The sequence below is a fragment of the Schistocerca cancellata genome, chromosome 10 (assembly GCF_023864275.1).
Source record: "Schistocerca cancellata isolate TAMUIC-IGC-003103 chromosome 10, iqSchCanc2.1, whole genome shotgun sequence".
Lineage (NCBI taxonomy): Eukaryota > Metazoa > Arthropoda > Insecta > Orthoptera > Acrididae > Schistocerca > Schistocerca cancellata.
The window spans coordinates 127918037-127945743 of NC_064635.1; the positions used below are offsets into that span (position 1 = coordinate 127918037).

The 27707-nt window shown below is 44.7% G+C and overlaps 1 protein-coding gene across 2 annotated transcripts in view; it reads right to left on the reverse strand.

Annotated features, from left to right (window-relative positions):
• Nucleotides 1-27707, reverse strand: part of LOC126106348 (arylalkylamine N-acetyltransferase 1-like) — a 239358-nt gene that overhangs the window by 26694 nt on the left and 184957 nt on the right. For both annotated transcript variants that reach the window (XM_049912598.1, XM_049912599.1), the window contains exon 2: nucleotides 7775-7997. In XM_049912598.1, coding sequence (XP_049768555.1) covers nucleotides 7775-7997 — 223 coding nt within the window. The remainder of the gene's footprint in view (nucleotides 1-7774; nucleotides 7998-27707) is intronic.

Below are 27707 nucleotides of genomic sequence, written 5' to 3' on the forward strand. Positions count from 1 at the left end.
CCCATCGTTCTACCATTCCTAGACCGGCAAGGGAACTTGCTGTTCCAACAGGACAATGCACGTCCGCATGTATCCCGTGCCACCCAACGTGCTCTAGAAGGTGTAAGTCAACTACCATGGCCAGCAAGATATCCGGATCTGTCCCCCATTGAGCATGTTTGGGAATGGATGAAGCTTCGTCTCACGCGGTCTGCACGTCCAGCACGAACGCTGGTCCAACTGAGGCGGCAGGTGGAAATGGCATGGCAAGCCGTTCCACAGGACTACATCCAGCATCTCTACGATCGTCTCCATGGGAGAATAGCAGCCTGCATTGCTGCGAAAGGTGGATATACACTGTACTAGTGCCGACATTGTGCATGCTCTGTTGCCTGTGTCTATGTGCCTGTGGTTCTGTCAGTGTGATCATGTGATGTATCTGACCCCAGGAATGTGTCAATAAAGTTTCCCCTTCCTGGGACAATGAATTCACGGTGTTCTTATTTCAATTTCCAGGAGTGTATATATTTTGTTGACTTTACTGCTATATATATATATATATATATATATATATATATCAGTAAAGTCAACAAAATAAAGCGGAATGTCACACATCGAAAACTTGAAGTAAAATGGCATAATACAAAGAGAAAACACACTTGAAAATGGGAATCATTTCCCAAAAGCGTCGTGTAAAATTTGAAAATCGTGACTGGTAGCAGAAAAGTTATTTACAAACAAACCCACTGTTTTCACAGTCGCAGCCTTTAAAGAAAACATTTGTAATGGACAAAACCCGTTACAGGTTACAAATGTTGCTTAAAGTAACGAATGTGTGCATGCACAGCAGCTTGCAACCACACTAGAGACTCCATTTCACATTGTTCTTCGCAGTACTTTCCGAACTGTGGGGCACAGTATGTTCAGCTGTCTTAGTAAAACATCTTTGCGAATAAAGCGCTGCTCACCACGTCCGGACCCATGATGATTGTCTGCAACTGTAATGCACACTGCTGTTCGTGTTTCAGCCTTACGTCGCCGTACAACTACCGGCGCCTATCGGCGATTCACGATACTAAACACTACTAACAACGAAAATCTTGCAGCGCACAGTGTGAACATCATTCATATAAAGTAGGGTACCCATACGGTAAATAATTTTCCGTCTAAATTGGCTCAAGTAGCGGAAGTTTAATTATAACCACCCGCTATTGAAGTTATATTCTGTGCATACGTCTTAAGGCAGTGTAACTCATTGCACGCAAATTATCCAGATTACATTCTTCCAGTATTGGAGAATCAGAACAATTAATCACTTCCAATAAACTCTTTGTGCATGTACACTATGCGATCAAAAGTATCCGGACACCTGACTGAAAATGACTTATAAGTTCGTGGCGTTCTACATCGGTAATGCCCACCTTTAGCCTTGATGACAGCTTCAATCAGATTGCTGGAAGGTTTCTTGGGAAATGGCAGCCCGTTCTTCACGGAGTGCTGCACTGGGGAGAGGTACCGATGTCGGTCGGTGAGGCCTGCCACGAAGTCGGTGAGGCCTGCCACGAAGTCGGTGAGGCCTGCCACGAAGTCGGTGAGGCCTGCCACGAAGTCGGTGAGGCCTGCCACGAAGTCGGCGTTCCAAAACATCGCAAAGGTGTTATATAGGATTCAGGTCAGGACTCTGTGCAGGCCAGCGGATTACACGGATGTTACTGTCGTGTAACCTCTCCAAGACAGGCCGCGCAGTATGAGCAGGTGCTCGATCGTGTTCAAAGATCCAATCGCCATCCCCGAATTGCTCTTCAACAGCGGGAAGCAAGAGGGTACTTAAAACATCAATGTAAGCTTCTGCTCTGACAGCGCCACGCAAAACAACAAAGGGTGCAAGCCCCTTCCATGAAAAACACGACCACATATAACACCACCGCCTCCGAATTTTACTGTTGGCGCTACACACGCTGACAGATGACGTTCACCGGGAATTCACCATATCCACACCCTGCCAGCGGATCGCCACATAGTGTACCGTGATTCGTCACTCCACACAACGTTTTCCCACTGTTCAATCGTCCAATGTTTACGCTCCGTACACCAAGCGAGGCGTCGTCTGGCATTTACTGACGTGATTTGTGGCTCACGAGCAGCCGCTCGACCATGAAATCCAAGTTTTCTCACCTCCCGCCTGTCACAGTACTTGCAGTGGATCCTGATGCAGTTTGGAATTGCTGCAGTTTGCAATTCCTGCAGTTTGGAATTCCTATGTGACGGTTTGAACAGATGTCCGTCTATTATACATTACGACCCTCTTCAACTGTCGGCAGTCTCTGTCAGTCAACAGACGAGGTCGGCCTGTAAGCTTTTGTGCTGTACGTGTTCCCTCACGTTTTCACCTTACTATCACATCTGAAATAGCGGACCTAAGGATATTTAAGAGTGTTGAAATCTCACGTGCAGACGTATGACACAAGGGACTCCCAATCGCCTGATCACGTTCGATGTCCTTGAGTTCCGCGGAGCGCCCCATCCTGCTCTCTCATGAGGTCTAAGGACTACTTAGGTCGCTGATATGGATACCTGGCAGTAGGTGGCAGCACAATGCACCTAATATGAAAAACGTTTGTTTTTGGGGGTGTCCGGGTACTTTTGACCGCATAGTGTAGCTTCATCATCGCGCATGACATTTTAAATGAATACTTCCTTACTACTAACTCTATTGCAACACGTTTTACAGACAATATCCAGATATACAACTGAATGTACACACAAAATTATATCACTGTACTATACACTGATCGGAGGTATGACATCCTAGATCTGAGATGCTAAAACAAAACACACATTACTGACACTGTACTCATCCATCTACTTAGTGACTTCCAACGAGCCATAAACGTAATTTTAAGGTGTTTTTATACATGCAAGGTCCAATCTTAAAAACAACTGTTTGATAAACCGAGCAACTAGCGTTTTCAAACAAACGTTAAACGTAAACAATGGCTCTGAGCACTATGGGACTTAACTGCTGAGGCCATCAGTCCCCTAGAACTTAGAAGTACTTAAACCTAACTAACCTAAGGACGTCACACACATCCATGCCCGAGGCAGGATTCGAACCTGCGACCGTAGCGGTCGCGCGGTTCCACACTGAAGCGCCTAGAACCGCTCGGCCACCCCGGCCTGCCTTTAAACGTAATTTCCAACCTTTTATGAACTTGACCTCGCTTACAGACATATGAAATAATGAAAGCAAAACAGTTCATCGCTTGCTAATTGTTCCTTGCTCCCGCAGCTATTTAAAGCCATATTGAGTGTTTAGCGACTGTGACTATTTCAAATATATGAAAAAAATTTAAAAGTACCAATACCATTCACAAAATTTGTTGACTACTTGTATTATTTAATTAACAACATGTTTCGAGATTAGATCTCACCGGCATCAATGTTTCTTGTGCTATCTCTGTAGCGTAATGCTGAGGACTCTCCTCTTTAGTTACGTGATCTACGCATCTGATCTTCAGCAGTTATCTATAGCATCACATTTCAAAGCTTCTAGTCTCTTCTCGTTTAAATAGTTTATCGTCCATGTTTCAGTTCCATGTACGGCTACACAGCAGACCAATACCTTCAGAAAATGCTGTCTAACGCTTAAAACTACAATCGATGTTAACAAATTTCTCTTCTACAGAAACTCTTTTCTTGTCACTGGCAATCTACTTTTTATGTTCTCTCTACTTTTGGCATTATCAGTTATTTTACTTATCTACTACTGTCCGCCCCTGGTAGCTGAGTGGTCAGAGCGACGGAATGTCATGTCTAACGGCCCGGGTTCGATTCCCGGTTTTGTCGGAGATTTTCTCCGCTCAGGGGCTGGGTGTTGTGTTGTCCTTATTATCGTCATTTAATCCCCATCGATACGCAAGTCGCCGACGTGGCGTCAACTCGAAAGACTTGCACACGGCGAACGGTCTACCCGGCGGGAGGCCCGAGCCACACGGCATTTCCATCTGGTACTTTTAGAGTTTCCTTTCGTAATCTAATTCCATCAACGTCATCCGATTGAAGTCGACCACACTGCGTATTCCTCGTTTTGTTTTCGTTGATGTTTGTCTTATCTCCTTTTCCCAAGACACCGTTCCTTCCGTTGGACTCCTCTTCCAAGTTCTTTGTTGTCTCTGACAGAATGAGAGTCATCGACAAACCTTTAAGTGTTAAGATAGAGCAAATTAAAACATTATCCAAAGTGTGTAATTTACTGGTCGAGATAAAATGAGACAAATTGTGCTCTAATAGCTGTGTAATAAAATGGAAATAAAATGTTGAATATTAAAATTAAATGTTCAACGATCTAGTATTACAGAGCTGCATGGTCCTCCCACATCGTGGCCACATTTGCTTACGCCTATAGCAATGAATGCATGTTCCGTGACCGAGAACGCCTGCTCACAGAACGGGCGGAAAACTGTCTACAAATTTCGCATTTCGCAGGTATTTTTATTAATTTACAACTGATCACTTAGGTGGATATAAATCCAGATCATCTCCACCATATACACGACTTCAATATTCTTTGCCTTATGTTAGACCCGTAGAGATTCACCAAAGCTAAGTAATTTCTACTTTTTAGCGTGCAGCAGTGGTGGAGGGGTTACTGTCATTTATCGACGATTGCTCTTTAAACTGGGTGTTAGCCTCTCTTCACGTTTAATCACTGTAAAACTTAGCCCACAATTAAATTTATAGATACCAGACTCTGAAAAATATTTCTTTTTACATGATATACGTCTGAATAAGCATTGTAAACGCTCTTGTTTCTGTACCTTGTTCTCAATCTTGTATCTTTGGTAACAGTACACAAATACGGGCATACAGGAAGTTCGATTTTTTTCCATTACGATGTATCCCTGATTAACGTTATTGTTTCTTGAGGATTGGATAATATTTTCTTTTCCTTTTTAAGTAATGTCTCCAGCAAGTCCTGAGAAAGCCACGATCATTTATTCACCGCGGACACCGCGGACACAGTTTCACTGAAGACCATCTCATTCCATCCATTCTTCCGCTACACCTATTGATGTGAACCCCTCTAGTTCAGGCAACCCAAACGGCACCTTTGTGTCGGGGTTGCCAACTTCTGCGAAGGCAGGCGCTTGGGGCCATACAGGTGCTGTTCAGTCCCAACAAAAATCGTCCCTGCGCAATTTGCGGAGAATACAGCGATCCTTACCAGCAGCCACAGAGACGATGCAGCGTGGAGCGACACCACGCCTTCAACGTCAGCTTACACTTATTTACGTACGAATAGCAAGAAAACACATTACCCTGAATGCATTGTTCACTCGCCGTCTCATGCAGCATAACATCGCAGTCCCTTGGATAAACCAGCTGAAATACCTGGCAGTGGTAGTGGACCGGAGACTTCTTTTCAAGAACCATGTTGTTGTTGTTGTGGCCTTGAGTCCTGTGGCCTGGTTTGATGCAGCTCTCCATGCTACTCTGTCCTGTGCAAGCTTCTTCATCTCCCAGTACCTACTGCAGCCTACATCCCTCTGAATCTGCTTAGTGAGTACATCTCTTGGACTCCCACTACGATTTTTACCCTCCACGCTGCCCTCCAGTACTAAATTGGTGATCCCTTGATGCCTCAGAACATGTCCTACCAACCGATCCCTTCTTCTGGTCAAGTTGTGCCACAAACTCCTCCCCAATTCTATTCAATACCTCCTCATTAGTTATGTGATCTACCCATCTAATCTTCAGCATTCTTCTGTAGCACCACATTTCGAAAGCTTTTATTTTCTTCTTGTCTAAACTATTTTCGTCCATGTTTCACTTCCATACTTGGCTACACTCCATACAAATACTTTCAGAAACGACTTTCTGACACTTAAATCTATACTCGATGTTAACAAATCTCTCTTCTTCAGAAACGCTTTCCTTGCCATTGCCAGTCTACATTTTATATCCTCTCTACTTCGACCATCATCAGTTATTTTGCTCCCCAAACAGCAAAACTCCTTTACTACTTTAACTGTCTCATTTCCTAATCTAATTCCCTCAGCATCACCCGACTTAATTCGACTACATTCCATTATCCTCGTTTTGCTTTTGTTGATATTCATCTTATATCCTCCTTTTGAGACACTGTCCATTCCGTTCAACTACTCTACCAAGTCTTTTGCTGTCTCTGACTGAATTACAATGTCATCGGCTAACCTCAAAGTTTTTATTTCTTCTCCATGGACCTTAATGCCTACTCCGAACTTTTCTTTTGTTTCTTCAGGGAAAACTAAACAACACCGTGCACCTGTTTCAACATTTATAACCACTGCTGTCGAGTAAACATCTGAAAGTGAGGACCAAACTAAGCCTCTACCGAACAACGATCCTACTGTCATATAGATGCTCCTCCTCAGGGATTACCTGTAACAACAATCTCAAACCATTGCAAACCCTACAAAACCGATGTCTACTGTCAATCCTATGAGTACCTAGATGGGCAAATATCAGCCATCTCCATCAGCAACTGCACGTGGAGACCATCAGGGAATTAATCGTATCATCCACACAAAAACAGCTCGCTATCACTGACGCATTAACGCCCACTACAAGACGACTGTGCGTAGTTTGTCACTCCTGAGATGTGGCATCGCATCAGACTTCCCCCGCGCCATCATCGAGGCACCCCAATGACATCACAGAGTAATGTATGCTTGTAAACAAAAAGCGAGTAAAACGAATGTAACTTTGAAACATCCTGGCAAACTGCGTGCCGGACCGAGACTCGAACTCGGGACCTTTGCCTTTCGCGGGCAAGTGCTCTACCGACTGAGCTACCCAAGCACGACTCACGCTCCGTCCTCACAGCTTTACTTCTGCCAGTACCTCGTCTCCTACGTTCCAAACTTTACAGAAGCTCTCCTGGGAACCTGCAGAACTAGCACTCCTGAAAGAAAGGATATTGTGGAGACATGGCTTAGCCACAGCATGGGGGCTGATAGTTCTGCAAGGTTCGCAGGAGGGGTTCTGTAAATCACGTTCACAGGAAGTCAGTCCGTCACTTCACCTGATGATGGCGACATGTATGATCGCCGAAATATTGTGCCCGTTGGACAGTGTTGACCGGCAGTACACCCGTGGATATTTTAATTATCAAATACGCCGGGAGAAACTCAAGAATCACAGCTTCTGTAAAGTTTGGATGGTAGGAGACGAGGTACTGGCAGAAGTAAAGCTGTGAGGACGGGGCGTGAGTCGCGCTTGGGTAGCTCAGTCGGTAGAGCACTTGCCCGCGAAAGGCAAAGGTCCCGAGTTCGAATCTCGATCCGGCACACAGTTTTAATGTGCCAGGAAGTTTCATATCAGCGCACACTCCGCTGCAGAGTGAAAATCTCATTCTGGAGTATGTAATATGAAATGCAATAAAGTAACCAGAGCTTGCAGAGGTTGTAGGACCGAGTGCCCAATACCCTTCTCACGCTGAAATAAAGTGATAGTTACTCTTTCACCTTTTTACACCTAGAAAGTCCACCCACGACGTGGTAGTACTTATGTGAAACCATACAAAAAAATAATAATAAAAAAATTGTCAGTTCCATCCTTTCGTCCGCTACGCAAGTGTCACAAACTGATGTGAATCCCTGTAGTTCAGGCAACCCACACGACGTCTATGTGCCGCGGGTTGCCCGTCCACAGCGATAGCAGGCGCTCGCCAGCATACGTGGCCGATCTGCCGATGGAGAGGCGAGCTAATGAGTTGATTGGTAGGCGGGTAGTTAGACAGAAGATGTTTTCTTACCGTCGGGCAGCGAGGAGAGGCAGTACTCCTCCAGCTCGCGGCACGTCTCTTCTCCCGGCTGCACCAGCTGCACCGCCACGTTTAGCGGTTCGTCACGGAAGAAGAGGCGCCGCAGGAACGAGATCATGCGGGGGCCGTCCTGCTGCGTCAGGGGGCGGATCTCGTAGCTCATGGGGGCGGCGGGGGCTGTGGCGGACATGGGAATCGTCGGCGGCGACTCCAGCTGTACACAAAAATAGAGAAAAACTCACGTTAATTTCGGGTCGTACAAACAGGTTTCGATACTACTACGGCATCGCCAGGACATAGTCGATATCCATGTGCTGATTCAAGGACTGGGTGCGAGTGGCATAGAGGGGCCTTAATGGCTCCTTACCTCCCCTCCTCCCCTAAAAATAAACATTTTAGGCGAAACGCTGATATTTCACACAGAATGTATGATCACAAGTACCAGAAGAGTCCTATATAGTGCCGAATTTACCACTAGATATCAAGAGAAGTGGTCACGTCGCTACAGAACATGAAGGGGAGAATTGTGAGTGGAGAATCACCAACAGCTTCAGGGTCAGTCGAGAATAGAGTGGCACTCTGCCAAAACTAAGGTTCTGTAGTTTTATTACAGTACATACATGATGTAGTAAACTGCAGGATTACTGTGAATATTGGTAGCATCGGTAGGGAAAGAAACATAAATGAATGTCTGACCGAAAAATTGGGAGGCGACGACTTCCCCTTGTTTGTTGTTTTGTACATAGTTAATACAGCACGTCGTTAGTGCTAGTCCATTGTGTTAAATCCTTAAAAAATATAAATTGTATTTTATAAGCAATAAAAATTAGTTGACGACGTAATTTCTGGGCTTTTATGTAACCAAAACAATCACTTTTGACGCAAATGCACTTTACTTGCTGAAATATGAAAAAAATCTACGCAATTATTGTTGTTATTTTGTGCTCAATGGAACGTTCCTCATAATCATCAAAGACAGGAGCTTCCTGTTACTATTGATTAGTGCGAATGTTATTTGTGGATAACAGAAACATGTTTTTGGTTTTGTTTAACGCTACCTTTATTCTTTTTCAGGAATTTGTGTTTTCTAGCGTTGCTCTGTATTGCTATTTCTTTTTACTACAATACCCCTCTGTATCACAGTACAAAACACATAATTTCGAATATAATCGTAATTAAACAGTAACAGTTTCAATTTTGCTACAAATGCTGTTTATTTCTATGTAACAGCGGGAGGATAACCATATATAGAACATACATGATCCATAGATTACGCGGCGGTCCTTTGTACCTGAAGAGCCAAAGAAACTGGTATATCTGCCTAATACCGTGTAGGGCCCCCGCGAGCACGCAGAAGTGGCGTAGTACGACGTAGCATGGACTCGACTAATGTCTGAAGTAGTGCTGGAGGGAATTCACACCATGAATCCTGCAGGGTTGTCCGTAAATCCGTAAGAGTATGAGAGGGTGGAGATCTGTTCCGAAGAGCACGTTGCAAGGCGTCCCAGACAAGCTCAATAATGTTCACGTCTGGGGAGTTCGGCGGCCAGCGGAAGTGTTTAAACTCTGTTCCTGGAGCCACTCTGTAGCTATTCTGCACGTATGGGGTGTCGCACTGTCAACAGCAAACTCATTCCTTTCAATTTTATCAGTAGGCTTTATTTCATGTACCAATTGCAATTTGTAGGCACACAACGTAAGTCTTTTGCGCACAACATCATACACATTACCTTTAGGCACTCGTAATTGTAGACTACGTCGGGCTCTGAAAACGCGAAACACGGACCTGTTCAACATCTTCAGAAGTTCTCGGTCTACCGGGCGATTTTGCTTTTAAAATACTACTGGTTTCATTTTGATTTTACCCAGATAACGTATGCATGTTCCAAGGACCTCATGAAATGATGGTATCCTACCAATTGCTAAAAATGTAGTTACTAAAACTAAGCAGTGAAATGTTTGAAAAAGTTATTTGTATCACCAGGTAGCTGTTCATTCAGTGTGTTCTGATTATCCACGCTATGTATCGTAATTTCCAGCTGCTCTAGTAGATCCAACTTTTTGCCTTTGTCCTGTCTATGTAAAATAACGAGATCCTGAACTGGAAATTACGATACATAGCGTGGATAATCAGATCACACTGAATGAACAGCTAACTGGTGATACAAATAACTTTTTCAAACATTTCACTGTTCAGTTTTAGTAACTACATTTTTAGCAATTGGTAGGATACCATCATTTCATGAGGTCCTTGGAACATGCATACGTTATCTGTTTGTACAGACATCTCTGTGACTTCCTTGTTTACTTGCGCGTAAGCTCACTCGCGTTTCAGTGTCGTGTTTGGCTACGTGGTGTGTGGTATCAACGAAGACGGACGGGTGGTTTAAGACGATAGAGGAGAGAGCCATGTGGTTAGATGCTGAACACCATAAGCGACACCATTTTAGAGATTTTTATATTTTGACGACTATGTGGAGATGCACCTTGGAAGACACGGCTGCAACATGGGAAGTAGCCACGATGTTTTAATTTTATTATCAATTTATTGTGCCTGGTGCATGTTCCATTTTAGCGATTTTTAACAGGTTCTTTTACTTTTTATTATTCTGATGATGGAAGCTTGACTTCCGAAACGCGTCAATTTGCGTGTTTTACACTATAAACAAGTGGTTGAGCCGATATATTTTTTAACACTACCGGTTTCCTTGAAAGACTTTAGCCATTGACTGATAGTTCTTGCTGCAGGTAGTTCACCACCATACTGACGTCTAAAACTACGTTGCACTGTTGTATCTGACTCAGTTTTCACGTGCCAAATAACACACTGCGCTTTCTGTTGCAGAGTACACATTGTTGCTGAGTTGCTCTGCACTGCGCTGCAAGCACGCCTGGAGTGAACTGAGGGAACAGAGGAAAAAACAGCCCTGGTGGCGTCTCAAGGTCAAGCAGACCTGCCAACTGCAGGGGAGTCAAACTTGGAGAGTTGATGAATCAAACACCACGAACTAGAAAAGTCTATGTCACTTTGTACAGATTCTAGGACACATTAAAACTAGGGAGTTGTTTTTCAAACATACGGTATATGTTTATACAAGTCACTGGGAGTTCCTACATATAATGGTGGTTTCGAGCAGAAAACGTTGGTACTCGAAGAGTTAAGAAATCTGGGGCGGGTGTACTGCCTTTACCCTGATTACTCGTAATCGATCAGGGATTGCGAAAATGAGCGGAGGCTTCTACAGAATAACGTCATACAAGATGGAAGAGTAGTCAGATTGTAGTCCACAGGTGAGACTTTTGTGTCTGTGTGGAGCTCTGCGAATATCTTTACTGCAGACACAGCGACAAACTTGATTCGACCCTGAAAGCCGTCTGTGGCCTTGTATTAGATCATGACCTTGAGGGACGGTGTTCGCAAGCTGCGGGTAATTGCTCCCCGCCCCCCCCCCTCCCTCGTCCACTTTTCTCTCTCCCCTACCTGTGGTTACCAACCAGCCAAGCACACTGCGCCGACGAGCGTTTTTCTGTACACGTAACACCGTCCAGAGCCGACCCACTGATTTTGTAACGCAGTTAAATTCTGTCGTAAGGAATGCAAATGTAAGCTGACGCGAAAAATACACTACTGGCCATTAAAATTGCTACACCACGAAGATGACGTGCTACAGATGCGAAATTTAACCGACAGGAACACGATGCTTTGATATGCAAATGATTAGCTTTTCAGAGCATTTACACAAGGTGGGCGCCGGTGGCGACACCTGCAACGTGCTGATGTGAGGAAGGCTTCCAACCGATTTCTCATACACAGACGACAGTTGACCGGCGTTGCCTGGTGAAACGTTGTTGTGATGTCTCGTGTAAGAACGAGAAATACGTACCGTCACGTTTCCGACTTTGATAAACGTCGGATTGTAGCCTATCACGATTGCGGTTTATCGTTTCGCGACATTGCTGCTCGCGTTGGTCGAGATCCAATGACTGTTAGCAGAATATGGAAACGGTGGGTTCGGGTGGGTAACACGGAACATCGTGCTGGATCCCAACGGCCTCGTTTCACTAGCAGCCGAGATGACAGGCATCTTATCCGCATGGCTGTAACGGATCGTGCAGCCACGTCTCGATCTCTGAGTCAACAGATGGGGACGTTTGCAAGACAACAGCCATACGCATGAACAGTTTGACTACGTTTGCAGCAGCATGGACCATCAGCTCAGAGACCATGGCTGCGGTTACCCTTGACGCTGCACCACAGACAGGAGCGCCTGCGATGATCTACTCAACGACGAACCTGGGTGGACGAATGGCAAAACATCATTTTTTCGGATGACTCCATGTTATGTTTAGAGCATTATGATGGTCACATCCGTGTTTGGCGACATCGCGGTGAACGCACATTGGAAGCTTGTATTCGTCATCGCCATACTGGCGTATCACCCGGCGAGATGGTATGGGGTGCTATTGGTTACACGTCTCGGTCACCTCTTGTTCGCATTGACGGCGCTTTGAACAGTGGACGTTACATTTCAGATGTGTTACGACTCGTGGCGCTACCCTTCATTCGATCCCTGCAAAACGCTACATTTGAGCAGGATAATGCACGACTGCATGTTGCAGGTCCTTTACGGGCCTTTCTGGATACAGAAAATGTTCGACTACTGCCCTGGCCAGCACATTCTCCAGATCTCTCACCAATTGAAAACGTCTGGTCAATGGTGGCCGTGCAACTGGCTCGTCACAATACGTCAGTCACTACTCTTGATGAACTGTGGTATCGTGTTGAAGCTGCATGGGCATCTGTACCTGTACACGCCTTCCAAGCTCTGTTTGACTCAATGCCCAGGTGTATCAAGGCCGTTTTTACGGCCAGAGTTGGTTGTTCTGGGTACTGATTTCTCAGGATCTATGCAACCAAATTGCGTGAAAATGTAATCACACGTCAGTTCTAGTATATTTGTCCAATGAATACCTGTTTATCAACTGCATTTCTTCTTGGTGTGGCAACTTTAATGGCCAGTAGCGTGATCCATCACAAAAGAGTACACTCGTCAACTATCGAGCGCAGTGAATGGTAAGAAACTGGTACCAGGGGTCATACGACAACCCGTCGTCGACGTCACGGCAGTGGAATGGTGCGTATGTGCGGGTCGATTGGCCGGAACCGGTGCAGTGGTATGGATGGCCGTGGAGACGTGACGATATAGCAGAAAACAGGTGCGTGATCGGTCGTGCCCATCACCACACCGTGTATGAAGAGTGCTTTATTTGTTGGTGTATAAGCTCGGTGATCAATAAGCAGACGAAGTTAAGAAATTCAGCTACCTTGGAAGCAAAATCACACAAGGTGGACGAAGCACGGAGGACATTTACCTGGCGCTGGGACGAACACTGACCTCCTTTCAGGTACCTGACTCCAGACCTGCGTTGCATACAGCTCACTTCGCAGTTGCCTATCGAAAACCGGTTCGGATGGACTTGCAGGTTCTGACACAGGAAACTACTATTGGGTTTGAGACCGATCGTTATTGACGAAACATGGAGTCCGTTACTGGTCCCTGCCGATAAGGATCTTTTTTCGAGTACTGTTAAACACACCCACACACGCACACATTCCCCCTCCCGCCCCCCGTCTACATATACTGAAGAGCCAAAAACACTGGAAGACCTGCCTAAGATCATGTAGCCCCCCATGACCCCCCCACCCCTCACCCCTCGAGAACGCAGCACGACGTGGCATGGACTCGACTACTGTCTGAAGTAGTGTTGAAGGGAACTGAAACCATGAATCCTGCAGCGTTGTCCATAAATCCGTAAAAGTTCGACGGCTGGAGATCTCTTCTGAACAGCTTGTTGCAAGGCATCCCAGCTCAATAATGCTCATGTCCGTGGTGTTTAGTGGCCAGCGGGAGTCTTTTAAACTCCTGTTCCTGGAGACACTGTAGCAATTCTGCACGTGTGGGGCGTTTGCATTGTCCTGCTGGAATTGCCCGAGTCTGTCGAAGTGCTCAATGGTCATGAATGGATGCAGGTGATCAGACAGGATGCTTAAGTACGTGTCACCTGTCAGTCGGATATAGACTTAGCAGGGGTCCCATATCACCCAAAATGCACACTCCCCACACCATTACAGAGCCTCCACCAGCTTAAACCGTCACCTGCTGGCATGCAGCGTCTATGCATTCATGAGGTGGTCTGCATAACCGTAAGCGTCCATCCGCTAGACACAATTTTAAATTAGGCTCGTCCGACCAGGCAATTTGTTTCCAGTTACCAACAGTCCAATGTCGGTGTTGACGGGCCCAGGCGAGGCGTAAATCTTTGTGCCATGCAGTCATTAACGGTACAATAGTGGGCCTTCGGCTCCGAAAGCTCATACCGATTATGTTTCGCTGAATGATTCGGACGCTGACACTTATTGATGGCCCAGCATTGAAATCTGCAGCAATTTGCCGAAGGTTTGCACTTGGGTCGCGTTGAACGATTCTCTTCAGTTATCGTTGGTCCCATTCTTGCAGATCTTGTTCTGCCCGTAGCGATGCCGGAGATATGATTTTTTAACAGATTCCTGATATTCACATTAATGAAATAGTCGTACGGGAAAATCGCCACTTCATCGGTACCTCGGAGATGCTGTGTCCCATCGCTCGTGCGCCGACAATAACACCACGTTCAAACTCACTTATATATAAGTTTTCTCGCCGGTTTCATGCGGCCCATAGAGGTACCTGCGCTGCTGATCTAACGTTCTTTGTAATTAGAATGCCAGAAGACCGAAGTACAATTAACTCAGTATATTTCCAAGTACCTCCCCCCCCCCCCCTGAACCATGATCCTTGGTTGGTGAGGAGGCTTGCGTGCCTCAGCGATACAGATGGCCGTACCATAGGTGCAACCACAACGGAGGGGTATCTGTTGAGAGGCCAGACAAACGTGTGGTTCCTGAAGATGGGCAGCAGCCTTTTCAGTAGTTGCAGGGGCAACAGTCTGGATGATTGACTGATCTGGCCTTGTAACACTAATCAAAACGACCTTGCTATGCTGGTACTGCGAACGGCTGAAAGCAAGGGGAAACTACAGCCGTAATTTTTCCCGAGGGCATGCAGCTTTACTGTATGGTTAAATGATGATGGCGTCCTTTTGGGTAAAATATTCCAGAGGTAAAATAGTCCCCCATTCGGATCTCCGGGCGGGGACTACTCAAGGGAACGTCGTTATCAGGAGAAAGAAAACTGGCGTTCTACGGATCGGAGCGTGGAATGTCAGATCCCTTAATCGGACAGGTAGGTTAGAAAATTTAAAAAGGGAAATGGATAGGTTAAAGTAAGATATAGTAGGAATTAGTGAAGTTCAGTGGCAGGAGGAACAAGACTTTTGGTCAGGTGAATACAGAGTTATAAGTACAAAATCAAATAGGGGTAATGCAGGAGTAGGTTTAATAATGAATAAAAAAAATAGGAGTGCGAGTAAGCTACTACAAACGGCATAGTGAACGAATTATTGTGGCCAAGATAGACACAAAGCCCACGCCTACTACAGTAGTACAAATTTATACGCCAACTAGCTCTGCAAATGATGAAGAAATTGATGGAATGTATGATGAGATAAAAGAAATTATGCAGATAGTGAAGGGAGACGAAAATTTAATAGTCATAGGTCCCGAGCTCGAGTCTCGGTCCGGCACACAGTTTTAATCTGCCAGTAAGTTTCATATTAGCGCACACTCCGCTGCAGAGTGAAAATCTCATTCTGGAAACATCCCCCAGGCTGTGACTAAGCCATGTCTCCGCAGTATCCGTTCTTTCAGGTGTGCTAGTTCTGCATGGTTCGCACGAGAGCTTCTGTAAAGTGTGGAACGTAGGAGATGAGGTACTGGCAGAAGTACAGCTGTGAGAACGGGGCTTGAGTCGTGCTTGGGCAGCTCATTTGGTAGAGCACTTGCCCGCGAAAGGCAGGTCCCGAGTTCGAGTCTCGGTCCGACACACAGTTTTAATCTGCCAGGAAGTTTCATATCAGCGCACACTCCGCAGCAGAGTGAAAATCTCATTCTATGCGTGTTTTATTCGTCTCTGACTCCATTGATAACTTAATTTTTGGACGAAGTTTGTTCAAAGTTACTTCATAATTTCGATGACGATGACGATAATTTTGGTTTGTGGGACGCTCAACGACGTGGTCATCAGCACCTGTACAAATTTCCAATCTTTTCACTCTTCAGTTTCGCCACTTTGAAGAAATGATGAGGACAACACGAACATTTTCTCCCGACCCGGCTGGGAATCGAACTCGGGACTCCGAGATCCAGTGGCATAATTTTGACAATGATGATGATGTTGATTTGTGGGGCGCACAACATCGAGATCATCAGCACCCGTACAAGTTCTCAGCCTCTCTAGTTCCAATCTCGCCGCTTCCCGAATGATGACGACATAACGAGGACAACGTAAACACCCAGTCCCCGGGCGGAGAAAATCTCCGACCCGGCAGGGAATCGAACCCGGGACCCCGTGATCCAGAGGTAACAATGTTAGCCGCTAGACCACGAGCTTTGGACCATAATTTCGGTCCAGGCCTGTTGACGGTATGTAGAATCTGATCAAAACATCTGAGTGGAGATGGGGAGGTTTGTGGCAGGTTTTTCAAATTAGATAAATTCTTCATTAAAAGAGTTTTCGCTGAAAGTTCGCAGTGTATTTGTCATCAGAGTCGTATATATGTCGGACGTGTTATTTTGTGCCGAGAGGCACTGGTGTTTGTTTTGAGAGATTTGCTGGACACGTGTGCGGAACAGATTGCAACACGAACGTCGCCACATTGGAGTATGCAAATTGCCGACCCCGTGCACTCAGAAAAACGCGGCGCAGCTGTTTCGCTAACCGCAAAACCGGCGAGTGCGCCGGATTGTAAATCTGCGCTCATGAATACGAGACGCGCTCCGCAGTGCCGTATACATCTATGGACGCCAAAACCAACACTGTTTCCACGCTGCATCCGATTCCACGTTCTGTTTATAGAAAGGGGAAAAGGCACAGGCTGGGAATGCGAATTCTCTCTGCCAGCTATGACTCTGGAAAACCGGACTGGAAATATCGTGAATGTGGAAGAACAGCTAAGCAGGCATTTTAATTTGGTACAGATGCAATATATTTTTCTTGTTAAGAGTCTTCTGCCTATGCGGCTATTTCACCTCCTGTGCCAACCTATTCATCACAGAGTAGCATTTTTACCCTATAACCTCAATTATTTGTTCGACATGTTTTAACTTCTCTTTTCCGCTACAACTTTTGCACTGTACTGTTCCCCACAGTACCATGGAAGCTATTTCCTGATGCCTTAAAAGATATCCTATCATCCAGTCCCTTTTCCGTATCAGTGTTTTCGACATGTTTCTTTCTTCACAGCTCCTCCGGACAATCTCCTCATTCGTTACCTTACCAGTCCATCTAACTTCCATCATTCTACTGTAGCTCTACAGTCCATATTTCATTACCATACAGTGCTGCTCTCCAAAGGTACATTCTCAGAAACTTCTTCCTCAAATGAAAGCTTATGGTTTGTACTAAGAGACTGTTCTCGCCCACGAACACCGTTTCTACCATTGCTAGTCTGCTTTTGATGTCCTCCTTGCTCCGTCCATCATGAGTTACTTTGCTGCCTAGGTAGCAGAATTCCTTCACTTCGTTTTCTTAGTGATACCCACTTCTGACGTTAAGTTTCTCGATATTCTCATTTCTGCTGTTAATCACTACTTTCGTCTTTCTTCGATTTGCTCTCTATCGATATTCGCTACTCATTAGACTGTTCAATCCATTCAACAGATCCTGTAATTCTTCTTCACTTTCAAAGAGGACGGCAATGCCATCAGCGAATCTTATGACTGACATCTGAGGTCATCATTCCCCTAGACTTAGAACTACTTAAACCTAACTAAGCTGAGGACAACGCACACATCCATGCCCGAGTCAGGATTCGAACCTGCAACGTAGCAGCAGCGCGGCTCCGGACTGAAGCGCCTATAACCGCTCGGCCACAGCGGCCGTCTGACATCCTTTGATCCTGAATTTTAATCCCGCTCCTGAACTTTTCTTTTATTTCGTTAATTGCTTTTTCGATGCACAGATCAGTTGAAGCGAAGGCTACATCACTGTCTCGTCCGCTTCGTTCGTAGTCTTTCATTCATAATTTTTCTTATTTTTTTTTCTTTCAGGCAAGAATATACTACGTACTACTCATCTTATGCCTTTTTTTCTGAGAATTACGAACATCTTGCACCATTCTTCACCGCCTAATGCTCTTTCCAGGTCGACAGACCGTATTAACGTGTCTCGTTTGCTTTTTAAGTCTTGATCCCATTATCTGGCGCACGGTCACCTTTCCGAAAACCAGACCGATCGTATCTAATAGGTCCTTAATCTATTCTTGCGAATATTACTGTTTGCAGCGATTTGGAACGCGCTATAATTCTCGCACTTTTCCGCCCTGGCTATCTTGGGAATTGTGTAGATGATATTTTTGCTGAATTCTGTTGGTTTGACACCAATTTCATTGACTGTATGCATCAACTTTAACAGTTGTTTGGTTGTTATTTCCTCTAGAACAGTTATAAATTCCGAAGGAATTTTATCTTATGCCTTCTGCTTGATTTGATCGTAAGTCTATCAAAGCTTTTTCAAATTCTGACCCTAATACTGTATCCCCTACGTCTTCCTGATCGACTCCCAATTGTTCTTCTATCAAGCCAATAGACAAATCCTCGTCCTAGTAGAGGCCTTCCACGTACACTTTGTAACTGTCCGCTCTCTCCTCTGCTTTCAACATCCTCAATACTGACGCCTTCAGCGGAGATTGTTTTGACTTGTCGTTGTACTGAATCAGTCCTTCCAGCGATCATCTCTTCTTCATTAAAATTTTATTTCTGTGAGGATCCACAGCTTCTATACAGCTGTAGGCTGTAATGAAACATTTTCAATTTATAAATTAAGTGCGACGACAAAATATTCATTCTTTCAGTACAGTGCGAATGCACACCGAGCCCTATCAAAAAGGTTCAAATGTGTGTAAATTTCTAAGAGACCAAACTGCTGAGGTCATCGGTCCCTAGACTTAACACACTAGTTAAATTAATTTGTGCTAATAACAACACACAGACACACACACACACACACACACACACACACACACACACACACACACACACACACTCACACACACACACACTCGCATGCCCGAGGGACGCCTCGAACCTCCAGCGGGAGGGGTCGCGCAGTCCGTGACATGGCGCCTCAAACCTTGCGGCAACTCCGTGCGGCTAAGCCCTGTCTCTTGCACGAAATGGCGAGTGAGGGGTTCATGGATAGATGGCGCTACGCTAGTGGTCTGCAACAGGCTGCGAATTTGGGTACAATGGAAGCGGTTCAGGAACTTATGTTCATGCTTGATGTACTCAGGGGACTATACTGGGTGATCAAAAACTCAGTATAAATTTCAAAACTTAATAAACCACGGAATAATGTAGATAGAGAGGTAAAAATTCACACACATGCTTGGAATGACATGGGATTTTATTAGAACCAAAAAAAAAAAAAAAACAAAATTCACAAAATGTCCGACAGATGGCGCTGGACAGCAGAACGTCAGTGACTGCACATGACAATCGTGTATAAAAGGAACTGTAATGAGAGAGAGAGAACCCCTTCTCCCACCTTCTCCTTTTCCTTGAACACATCCGCACACTATATATTGTCCGCCGCCTTGATCCCCCTCACCCCCTGGTGTCTCCCTTCCTCTCCACTCCCAACCAGTTGCCGCGCCTTTACCGTTGTGTCCCTCCCTCTCTCCACCTCCACACCCTCCGTCTCCTTTCCCAACACAACTTCCACCGTCTACCCCTCCCGGATGATGAGCTTCGCCCTGACATCTACCCTTCCTACCAACTCTAACCCCCTCTTCCTGCCTCCTCCTCAGGGCTCCCTCTCCTCCCCCTCCCTCCTTCTGAGCGGATTTCCCCTCCTACTCCCCCTCCATCTCTTGTGCCTCCTTTCAGTGTCTCTGCGCTCCCTCCTGCCCTGTCTTCCCTTTTCCTCTCCCGCCCCATGTGTCTCCTGCCTCCTCGTGAACCCACGGCTGCCCCTCCTCTCTTCATCCCGCCGCTTCCCCAGCTGCCCCATGCTCTCCCCTCCTTTTCCATCCTCTCTGACCTTTCCCTCGGCTGGTCCCACCTGGTAGTTTTATTCTTCGTCGTGTGTGCTCCAAGTGGGTTTTAAGTGTGTTGTTTCGGAGTGTTTTAATACTGTGGCCAACTTTTAACCTGTGCATGAGCATCCAGTGTCTTCTCTGTGTTTTAAGAATCGCCAGCTGTGTTTTTTAACTTTCTGGTGACTTTTTTAACTGTCCACCATGAACGTCTACATGTCCATGTCTTTTTACCTCCATTTTCTCCGCTTACTCTGTTTTATGTTCCCCTTTTTATCTCCTTGTATATGTATTATTTTATTCTTGTTTTAGTTGTCGTGTCACTCGGCTGAAGAGCGGCGGATTGTACTGCTGACAGCCCTCCCCTGCCCATATGGGGTAGGGGAATGAAATCACAATTAAAAAAAAAAAAGAGAGAGAGAGAATCAGATGCGCCAGCAGTCGCAGCATGTTGACGTTACCTGAAAAGGCGCTTTTAGTGAAGCTGTATTATCAGAATAGGGAATGTGCTAGTTCAGCGTTACGATCCTATCGCCATAGGAAGGGGATTCGAACGGGTAAAGGTCCGTTGACAAATGCAGCTGTAGCGAGAATGATTTCGAAGTTCGAAGCCACGGGTTGTTTAGACGATAGACCCCGTAGAGGCCGACCGAGCACAAGGCGTAATGCTGCTGAGACAGTTCAGGAAGAAATGGAGACTGCAACGGGTTTGTCTATGCACGGGGAAGTCAGCGCTCGTGCAGTCACACGTCGCACCGGCATTCCATACACTACTGTTTGGTTGGCACTGAGGCGTACCCTCCGATGCTATCCGTACAAAATCCATCGGCATCATGAACTGTTACCTGGCGATTTAGTGAAGGGGAGGGAATTTGCGGTGTGGGCGTTTCAAAAGATGGCGGAAGACGACGATTGGTTGAGTAACTCGTGGACCGGCGAAGCTCATTTCACGTTCCGAGGGTCTGTCAACGCCCACAACTGCAGAATTTTGGCTACCGAAAATCCTAGAATTGTCGTGGAAACTCCATTGCACGACGAGAAAGTCACGGTATGGGTTGGATTTACCACATCTACCGTTATCGGGCCTTTTTTCTTGGAGAAAATGCGTGATTATGGTTTTGTAACTGAAACCGTGACGGGCGAAAGGCACGCCGATATGTTACAGAATCGCATCATCCCCAGCCTGGCTGATAAACACCTGCTGGAACGTACGATGTTTATGCAGGATGGCGCTCCACCCCATATTGCTAGACGCGTGAAAGATCTCCTGCGCGCGTCGTTTGGTGATGATCGTGTGCTCAGCCGCCACTTTCGTCATGCTTGGCCTCCCAGGTCCCCAGAGCTCAGTCGGTGCGATTATTGGCTTTGGGGTTACCTGAAGTCGCAAGTGTATCGTGATCGACCGACATCTCTAGGGATGCTGAAAGATAACATCCTACGCCAATGCCTCACCATAACTCCGGACATGCTTTACAGTTCTGTTCACAACATTATTCCTCGACTACAGCTGTTGTTGAGGAATGATGGTGGACATATTGAGCATTTCCTGTAAAGAACATCATCGTTGCTTTGTCTTACTTTGTTATGCTAATTACTGTCGGACATTTATTGAACTTTTGTATTTTTTTGGTCCTAATAAAACCCCATGTCATTTCAAGCATGTATGTCAATTTGTACCTCTCTATCTACATTATTCCGTGATTTAGTCAGTTTTAAAATTTATACTGACGTAGCTTTTCAGCTAGCGAGAAGCCGACATGCGACATGGATACACGCCAACTGGACCGTTGCAAGGTCATAAAAGGCAAAAAAATCTATAACAGAAAGAGAACATAAAATAAAAGTCGAATAAAAATTTAAAAAAAATCGCGTCCCTTGGACCTGATTTCGAGGAACGGGGAGGGGGAGACATTGTGGTCAGGCGTCGGGTTGTGACCCCTGCCCACCCTGCCTCCGCCAACCCCCCCACCAAAAAAAAATGTCTTTGAAAACCACTGAATGGTTTTTACTTTAAATCCCACGATCTGCTAATTTTAACACTAAGTCATCTTCAAGCAGATGCGCGATGTCTCGCATTCAATAGTGCAATTATGAGCTACATGGATCTGGTAATTACACCATGCAATTCGTGACATCGCGCTTGTGCTTGAGAATGACTTAGGGTAGAAATTAGCTAATCGCATCATTTAAATAAAGAACCTGCTGTATTTAGTCCTTTATTACTGGATCACTGCCGGTTTCCTGGCACTAAAAGCCTCATCTTTACATGAACGTCTTTATAACAATAAATCCACAGGCAATAACCCTGATATATACACTGGTATGGTAAATTATTTTAAGATTTTAAAACTTTTTTTTAAACATTAACAACTTTAACGTGAGGATATCAGAATGTTCGTACTCACGTAACTAAAACATTAGAGCGGAAAAGTTCGAACTCTGTACCTAACATTCGCTGTCATTCAGAACAAAAGCACTGCTAAAAAGCGATGTGTCACAGGGTAAAACAGTTGGATTCCAAGATCGTGGATGGGTCGTAAACACATCATACCATAGCGAGTAAGGTGAAAATAAATGAATATGAAGACCTAATTTTGGGCCAGAATGAAAAATCAAGAAGCTGTTGCCACAAAATGGAGGGATGTTCTACCTGGACCAAACACGCCAAGCAAATTATTTGTTTAGGACCCGTCCACTAAGGTGGAATGGGGCTGTTTTGTTCTGTGACATACCGTCTTTTAGCGGTGTTTTGTTCTGAAGGGCAACGAATGTTGGGCTATTCCGCTGTAATGCATTAGTTATGTGAGTACTAACATTTTCATATTCTCATGTAAAACTGCTTAATATACATTTTTTACTTTTTTTAAAATCTGAAAGTAATTTACCATACCAGTCTATCTCTCAGGGTTGTTATTCCTTCTGGTTTCATTGTTATACAGATGTTCACCTGCAGATGTGGTTTTTAGCGCCACGAAACCTGTAGTGATCCAATAATAAAGGACTAAATACAGCTGAAGAGGGCTGTTAATACTCAAGATGACTACTCGTAGCTGTGGTTGCATTACAACAAAGTACGTTCACACTACAGCCTACAACAGACCATTTTTTTTCCTTTATAAATTTAGGTTTCAGTTTCTTTACATTTATCGTGCAGCCATTTCGCCTTCGCTCCCCTGCACTCCCTACGTACTTAATTCGTAAGTGACATACTAGTCTTTTCGTGTCTCCGTATCCGACCCATAAAGTGCTTCTTTTACCAAAGGCTAGCGGTATTCTCGGAGCTGGAAAGCCGCCAATAGACAGTATGTGACAGATCTACTTCCGTCCCCAGTGGAATTCTCACCGTAGAAGGCGCAGGCGCGTACCGAACTGCCCAGGCCGCTCGTAAAAGACGGAGAACGGCCTGCGAAGTCTCCGCCGCTTCGCCTCGTTGCTCTAGAGGCGGCGAACACGTGACCTGGTCCCGTTTATGGGCGTCTGGCCGCAGCAGACGAGGTTTGTTCAAAACAAAACTGGAATCTTTTAGAGAGCATTTTGCTTATTCGCCTACATCAGTTTTATTTCCCTTACGAATACTTCCAGTCAGATGTCACACGGTGAAGCCAGAAGTTTTTACAAACCTCACAGACAGTTCTGGAATTCGATATTTGGGATAGTGTTTTGCTCTGTCAGCGATGCGAATAAAGGGGGGTATGACGTTAATCGGGCCGACTTGGAGCAGGAGAGTCATCACAGGACATTTTAATTTCTACTGACTATACTTTTACAGACAAATTCATAAAACTTTGTCACCATGACCAGGAAGGATTGAGGACTCACACTCATCGCAGTGGAAGTTCATAAACGTAGCAAAATACCTTTTTTGCACGTGAAATTTCATCATTTTTTTAACTTATTACTGGCTGCATTTGTTGCTATAGGTACACTTTTCTTCCTAAGTAAGCGAGATTCTTCGATGCATTTTTCATAGCATACAAACAGTAGTTACAGGTGTATGAAACTCTAGAATTTTCCAAATCTATTAAAAACTGTGGAAAAAATTGAGATAATTACCTATAAAACTTGAGTTTTTTCTAAACATGAAGTTTAAAATGTAGCAGTTCATTCATTTTTTCATAAATTAAATAACTTCTAGAGTTTCATATACCTGTAACTACGGTTTGTATGCTGTGCAAAAGTCATCGAAGAATTTCTCTTACTTAGGAAGAAAAGTGTACCTATAGCAACAAATGCAGCCAGTAGTAAGTGAAAAAATGATGAAACTTCAAATGTAAAAAAAAAAAGTGTTTTGTTACCTTTTTTAGCTTCCACTGCTATGAGTATGAATCCTGAAACATTCCTGGTCATGCTGTTAAAGTTATATGAATTTATTAGTAAAAGTGTAGACAGTGGAAATTAAAATGTCCTGTGGTGCCTCTCCTGCTCCAATTCGGCCCGTTTGACGTCCTATCCCCCTTAACCACATCTAGTAAAACGGCGACTCATTGAGGTGTTTTCTTTATTTTTTGAGGACTGTAAAATGTAACTTGGGGGCATACGTGGCGAACAAGAAACTGTAGACATCTCTGCATTATTGTCTTTGGCCATATAATCACAAACAAGCAGCGAAGTGTGAGTTGGTGCATTGCTGTAGTGCAAAATCCATGAATAGTTTCGCCACAAGTCCGGGCGTTTTTGTTCGGACTGCTTCGCGGAAACGGCGCTGAACTTGTAAATAATATTTCTTATTGATCGTTCAACCCAAGAACACAGTAAGCAACTCCATAACAATTGACCGCACTTGTCGGGATTTTGTCTTGGCGATCTAGAATGCTTCCTCTGGGAAAATTTGGCCTTACTTTCGATGTCATATCGGTAAACTCGTGTTACATCACCTGCCATGAGACGTTTCGGTAGTTATCCTTCGTTCTGACATCATCGAACAACTCCAGAGAAACTTGTATTCATTGCTACTTTTGTTCTAACTTCAAAGATATTGCAACAAATTTTCCTACTCCACCATGTTCGATTCCATGGGAATGATTGTGCCTCACGACCGTGATGTAATCCAGGACAGAAGAAGGTCACCATCGGTCGTAATGTAATGATTTTACACAGAGTACCCCAAGGAACTTGCCCCCCCTTCTTGCAGCGGTGTACCGTAGGTCTCTAGAAGAGCGTAGCGTTCCAAAGGATTGGAAAAGGTCACAGGTCATCCCCGTTTACAAGAAGGGACGTCGAACAGATGTGCAGAACTATAGGCCTTTATCTCTAACGTCAATCAGTGGTAGAATTTTGGAACACGTATTATGTTCGAGTATAATGACTTTTCTGGAGACTAGAAATGTACTCTGTAGGAATCAGCATGGGTTTCGAAAAAGACGATCGTGTGAAACTCAGTTCGCGCTATTCATCCACGAGACTCAGAGGGCCGTAGACACGGGTTCCCAGGTAGATGCCGTGTTTCTTGACTTCCGCAAGGCGTTCGATACAGTCCCCCACAGTCGTTTAATGAACAAAGTAAGAGCATATGAACTAACAGACCAACTGTGTGATTGGATTGAAGAGTTCCTAGATAACAGAACGCAGCATGTCATTATCAATGGAGAGAAGTCTTCCGAAGTAAGAGTGATTTCAGGTGTGCCGCAGGGGAGTGTCATAGGACCGTTGCTGTTCACAATATACATAAATGACCTTGTGGATGACATCGGAAGTTCACTGAGGCTTTTTGCAGATGATGCTGTGGTGTATCGAGAGGTTGCAACAATGGAAAATTGTACTGAAATGCAGGAGGATCTGCAGCGAATTGACGCATGGTGCATGGAATGGCAATTGAATCTCAATGTAGACAAGTGTAATGTGCTGCGAATACATAGAAAGGAAGATGCCTTATCATTTAGCTACAATATAGCAGGTCAGCAACTGGAAGCAGTTAATTCCATAAATTATCTGGGAGTGCGCATTAGGTGTGATTTGAAATGGAATGATCATATAAAGTTGATCGTCGGTAAAGCAGATGCCAGACTGAGATTCATTGGAAGAATCCTAAGGAAACGCAATCCGAAAACAAAGGAAGTAGGTTACAGTACGCTTGTTCGCCCACTGCTTGAACACTGCTCAGCAGTGTGGGATCCGTACTAGATAGGGTTGATAGAAGAGATAGAGAAGATCCAACGGAGAGCAGCGCGCTTCGTTACAGGATCATTTAGTAATCGCGGAAGCGTTACGGAGATGATAGATAAACTCCAGTGGAAGACTCTGCAGGAGAGACGCTCAGTAGATCGGTACGAGCATACCTACACCGAGGAGTCAAACAGTATATTGCTCCCTCCTACGTATATCTCGCGAAGAGACCACGAGGATAAAATCAGAGAGATTAGAACCCACACAGAGGCATACCGACAATCCTTCTTTCCACGAACAATACGAGACTGGAATAGAAGGGAGAACCGATAGAGGTACTCAAGGTACCCTCCGCCACACACCGTCAGGTGGCTTGCGGAGTATTGATGTAGATGTTAGATGTAGATACAGTCATGTAAACTGAACGTGGTTATAACGACACATATTCCAATCAGGCATGTACGAACAATAGAGATGGACTAATGCGTGTACATTCCTAAGTTAGATTTAAATATGTGTCGTTATAATTACGTTCAGCTTACAAGACTGCTTACAACGCACTGTTAATAGCTGCACCTGCATTATCAACGGAAATCTATATCTAAAAAAAAAAAGATGAAAAAAGATGATGACCTTCCTATTTTCGTACCCAAATCAAGCAGAAACAGCGACTTCTCTGATTGTGTGCGATCATTCATGATCGGTTGATGAAGTGGCGGAGCGCTCAGGGAACTCGTCACCATCAGCGTATTCACGGCCTTCTTCGAAACGATTATACCGCTCGTCAAAGCTTGTTTTACTCATATCAGGTTGTTTGCAGACGACGCTGCCGTTTATCGACTAGTCAAGTCACCAGAAAATCGAAACAAATTGCAGCACGATTTAGAAAAGATATCTGCATGGTGCGAAAATTGGAAATTGACCGCAAATAACGAATAGCGTGTGGTCATCCACGTGAGTGCTAAAACGAGTACGTTAAACTTGGGTTAGACGATAAAGGAGTCAAATGTAAAGGCCGTAAATTCAACCAAACACGTAGGAGCTACAATTACGAACAACTTAAATTGTAAGGAACACATAGAAAATGTTGTGGGAAGGCAAACCAAAGACTACGTTTTGTTGGCAGGACACTTAGAAAATGTAACAGACCTACTAAAAAGATTGCCTACACTCTGCTTGTCCGTCGTCTTTTAGAATACCACTGCGCGGTGTGGGAACCTTACCAGATAGGATTGAAGGAATACATCGAAAAAGTTTATAGAAGGACAGCGCGTTCCGTATTATCGTGAAAAGTGTAACTGAAATAAAACAGGATTTAGGATGGGCATCTTTAAAACAAAGGCATTTTACATTGCGGAGGAATCTTCTCATTTATTATGAATTTCCAGTCACCAACTTTTTCCTCCGAATGCGTAAATATTTTGTGGACGCCGACCTACATAGGAGAATCGATCACCATGATAAAATAAGGGAAATCAGAGTTAGCACGGAAAGATTAGGTGTTCGTTCTCTCGGCGGCTATATGAGATTGGAATAATAGAGAATTGTGTAGGTGGTTCGATGAACCCTGTGCCAGGCACTTAATTGTGATTTGCAGAGTATCCATATAGATGTTGATTACTCTCAACAA